General features: G+C 50.2%; 1 protein-coding gene across 1 annotated transcript in view; it reads right to left on the bottom strand.

Annotated features, from left to right (window-relative positions):
• LOC102197267 (calcium/calmodulin-dependent protein kinase type II delta chain-like) overlaps positions 1-3,807 on the bottom strand; it is a 69,820-nt gene that overhangs the window by 21,011 nt on the left and 45,002 nt on the right. Inside the window, exons 7-12 of the mRNA XM_013916024.1 lie at positions 2,729-2,831; positions 1,992-2,075; positions 1,421-1,515; positions 1,199-1,321; positions 1,037-1,120; positions 900-942 (exon numbers count right to left, since the gene is read on the bottom strand). Of these exons, the coding sequence (XP_013771478.1) occupies positions 900-942; positions 1,037-1,120; positions 1,199-1,321; positions 1,421-1,515; positions 1,992-2,075; positions 2,729-2,831 (532 nt within the window). The remainder of the gene's footprint in view (positions 1-899; positions 943-1,036; positions 1,121-1,198; positions 1,322-1,420; positions 1,516-1,991; positions 2,076-2,728; positions 2,832-3,807) is intronic.

Here is a 3,807-nt window from a genome sequence, read left to right as displayed (position 1 = left end):
GCTGAGCTTTAAAAGCAGGAACTTTAATACGTTTTTAATGACTTTGCATGGATACGTGTCGAGCTTTATATCAACAGCAGATCCTTTCTTTGCTGCTGTGAGATACACGTGGAACAGATCCATCACATAATCAATGCTTTCTGTCTGCACACAGCCAACTTTTCCCTTCTGATCAATTAAAACACATCAAACTTAACTGTTTTTATATCCCTGTGATGTTTTTCTATTGAAACCACATCATATTTACACACATTGAAAGGATTAACTCCAACATGTGATAGTTCCGCTCTGTCTGTGGGTCTAATATATTTTATATGTATATTTAACGATACAACATCTGACTGGAAGCGAGAGGCGTCTGCTCCCCTCTGCACTCAATACTGAGGCCGTTTCTTAGTCTGCAGGATGGCAAAGGCCTCGTAAACCAGCTTTGATTCCTCTACAATGACCGCTAATGCACAAACTGACCCACAGTGGAGTTTTGGTAGACACACATGCCCGGACTCAAACCTGGCAGCGTAGCTCAGAGACGTGCTAGCTACAGCGAGGACTCTTACCTTACACACGAGTTACCACACGAGGAGGAAGAAAGAAAAGCAAAGGTAAACAGAGGGATCGCACTCACAGCTGAGACAGAAGTGCAATGAGCAGCTTTCCTGTCATTAGTCATAAACACAAATCAATACTGGTTCAGTTGAAATGGTTCGCCCTTTAAAGGCACCTGTGGACGGCATCGATCTGCACTCCAGTTTTTGTTAACGGCAGCTTAAAGGGGAGCACCGAGCTTAATGGGCTCTAAAGGCCAGAACATCAGGACGCAGCAGGACTCAACATGTGAACGGCATTATAGGGAGTCGCTACAACACGGGCCATGACTGGCTGTCAGCCTTTACTCGTACCTGAGAAGTTTCGAGTGGCGAGCATCGTTGTCAGGATGGCACCCTGAGGAGAGAGATGGACAGGGAGCGTCACAGCAGGACGAGCATGCTCTGGATTTCAGTGCTTTAGATGTGCACCGCTCACTGCCGCCGCCTACCTTGAGTTTCCTCCTGGCGTTGAATTTCTTGAGGCACTCCACAGTCTCCTGTCTGTGCATCATGGATGCCACAGTGGAGCGTTGCTGTGGAAACACACAGGCAGTGTCACAAGCTTAAACGCTACTACACAACCTGCCCGGGTTAGGGAGCGCGACACCTACGCAGATCCAGGGGTGTTTGAGTGCGTCGGTGGCCGTCACTCTCTTGGCTGGGTTAATGGTCAGCATCTTATTGATCAGGTCTTTGGCCTCGGGGGTCACCGTGTCCCACTCTGGGGAGGGAAACTGTTCAACGACATCGTGAAAACCATTTGGAGTTTAGCTAACCGTTATTGTTAAAAGGAACATTTCTCTGCACGTGTGTGGCTGCACGGTGTAACTCACATCATACGCCCCAGCCTTGATCTGCTGGTACAGCCTGTGCTGGTCCTCGTCCCAGAAGGGAGGATAGCCCACGAGTAAGATGTAGAGGATCACTCCTACGAGCAGCGGAAACCAAAGTTAGCCGAGAGCTCACGTCTTTACTAAAGCAAACCGAGCCTCAGGAAAAAGGCCGGCTTGTGTTCACTAACGTCACACCAGGACAACCTGTTTGCATTCAGCTGTTTCTAAATGAGCAGCAGACAAAGTCAAACAGCTGCTGTTTGTGTAAATGCAGACACACTGAGCGCTTCTGTTTGCTGGTGTCACCAGGGACGGGCTTTTTAATTGGCCGTCTGCCTGCAAAAGATGAAAAGCACTCGTATCTGCCGCTACGACCACAAACAACACCGCCCTTTGTTGCTGTGGTCTGAGTCAGGACAGGTGTGCTGCACGCATGTGTTTCCCACAGCTGCAGCCAGATGTGCTGCTTTCACTAGTGAGAGCAGTGATTAATCCAAGAGGCTGCCACAGAGCAGCACACAGGCCAGAATGACACGCTGCTGTGCTGCAAACACAACGCCTCGTCTCTTACCACAGGCCCACATGTCCACTGGCTTGCCATAGGGATCTTTCCTCAGCACCTCTGGAGACAGGTATCCTGGTGTCCCAGCGAAACCTGAAACACAGACACACAAGTGAAGCTTGTACAGACGACCCACAGCTCGTTACCTAAGCAGGTAGGACCAGAGGCCTCGTAAAGCAAGGTTTAAGAGCTGCAATCAAAGCACTCTGCACCAGGCCTGTGCTTTGGCTCACACACGCTCATGGGGGACGTCCAACTGGTACTTAAGTTAGGGCATAAAATGAACTGGTTCCAGATGGAAGCTGGTGCTGGGGGAACAGACTAATTATCTCAGAGCTCCACAGAGACTAGATGGAGACAAGTAGGCCAGACCTCCACCCTGATGCAAGCCGGCAGCAGTGGAGCACCTCGTCTCTGTGGGGTATTAGGGTGCGGTGACACAGTGACATCGTTGGCGAGCAAACGCCTGACAGATGTACCGGCTCGTGTGTAGTTACACAACATTTTGATAGACTGCACCTGTGCAAAACAGCTAACCTGTGTGTTATGTCATTACTTTTATCACCAGTATTTAGACACATCCCACAATCACAGATTCACTTTGATGGGATGAGTGCACACTGACATCTTTCTTGACATTCATGTTAAAACATGGTGTTGGGCTTTAAAACAGTCAGCTGATACATGAAGGTCGCAGCGCTGACACAGGTAAGTCAGCTAACACGGACCAAGCTGAGGTCACTCACCGAACCACGCCTGCTGATCTCCTTGAACCTCGATGGCCAGGCCGAAGTCTGCCAGCTTGACTGCAGCGCCCTTCAGCTTGCTGGCCAGAAGCAGATTCTCTGGCTTGGAGTGAAGAACAGGAAACGTCAGCATCCTGCAGCGGCTCAAGACAGGACTTTACAATGAGGCTGAATCAAGACTTTAGCACAGTTTGGTTGCTAGCAGCTAGTAGGAGGAGCTAACACAGCATCATCAAGGACTGATGTCAGAGAGCGTCCGGGACAGACTAATGGCTGGGCTGGAGGCCTCTGCACACAAACTCAGCACTGACTCATGCTGAGCCCGATCATAATCAGCCTCAGTCTGAGGTCGCTTCAGCCCGGCTGCACGACTCTTTCAATACGAGCGAGCCAGGCGGGGCCTGAGAGCGGCCGCGGAGGACACGTGAAGCGTCAACATATTCAAAGCAGTTTCCTCGATGTCAAAACGACAGACGCACACAACAACAACACAAGCTTGTTGTCCAACCACACCTCAGCGTCAGAGTTTGTGGACGACGCCCACACTGAGCTGAAACATGACAGCAACACCTGCACTCTGACCACAATCACTGTGTCATGCTCATCTCCACCTGGATGACGACAGCAGTCTGCCACAGGTTCATCCTTCAACAGCTGCATTCACACATCCTAGGTTTATTTTCCCGTTCATCCTCCTCTCAGCTATCTGAGCCCCGCCCCCTGATGTCCCCGCCCCCTTTAATGTTGGCTGATGTGTCTTTGACCTCCAAACACCGGGTCAGCCTGGTCTTTCCACCTCTGGATGCTGACTGCAACCGTCAGTCGTTTGGAAATTCTTCTGTAACCAACCAGTGAGAAACTGGTGAAGGTGTTGAGAGCTCACTGGTTTTGGTTATATACGTGACACCTTGGCCATGAGACGCCTTTTAACAGGCCGGAGTTGGGACCAGCTGATTGGAAGTAACTGGTGGGACTGCATCTACAGTTTCCTTTGCTCGTGTCGACTAGATGGTTTGAGCAACATCAGGTCAACATGTTTGCCATCAGTGCATCACTGATATTCTAACCTGCAGTATTTC

The sequence above is a fragment of the Pundamilia nyererei genome, unplaced genomic scaffold (genome assembly GCF_000239375.1).
Source record: "Pundamilia nyererei isolate P.nyererei 1_Seehausen unplaced genomic scaffold, PunNye1.0 scaffold00433, whole genome shotgun sequence".
Taxonomy (NCBI): domain Eukaryota; kingdom Metazoa; phylum Chordata; class Actinopteri; order Cichliformes; family Cichlidae; genus Pundamilia; species Pundamilia nyererei.
The sequence above is the reverse complement of the archived record's forward strand: the minus strand, read 5'-3'. Positions and strand labels throughout refer to the sequence as shown.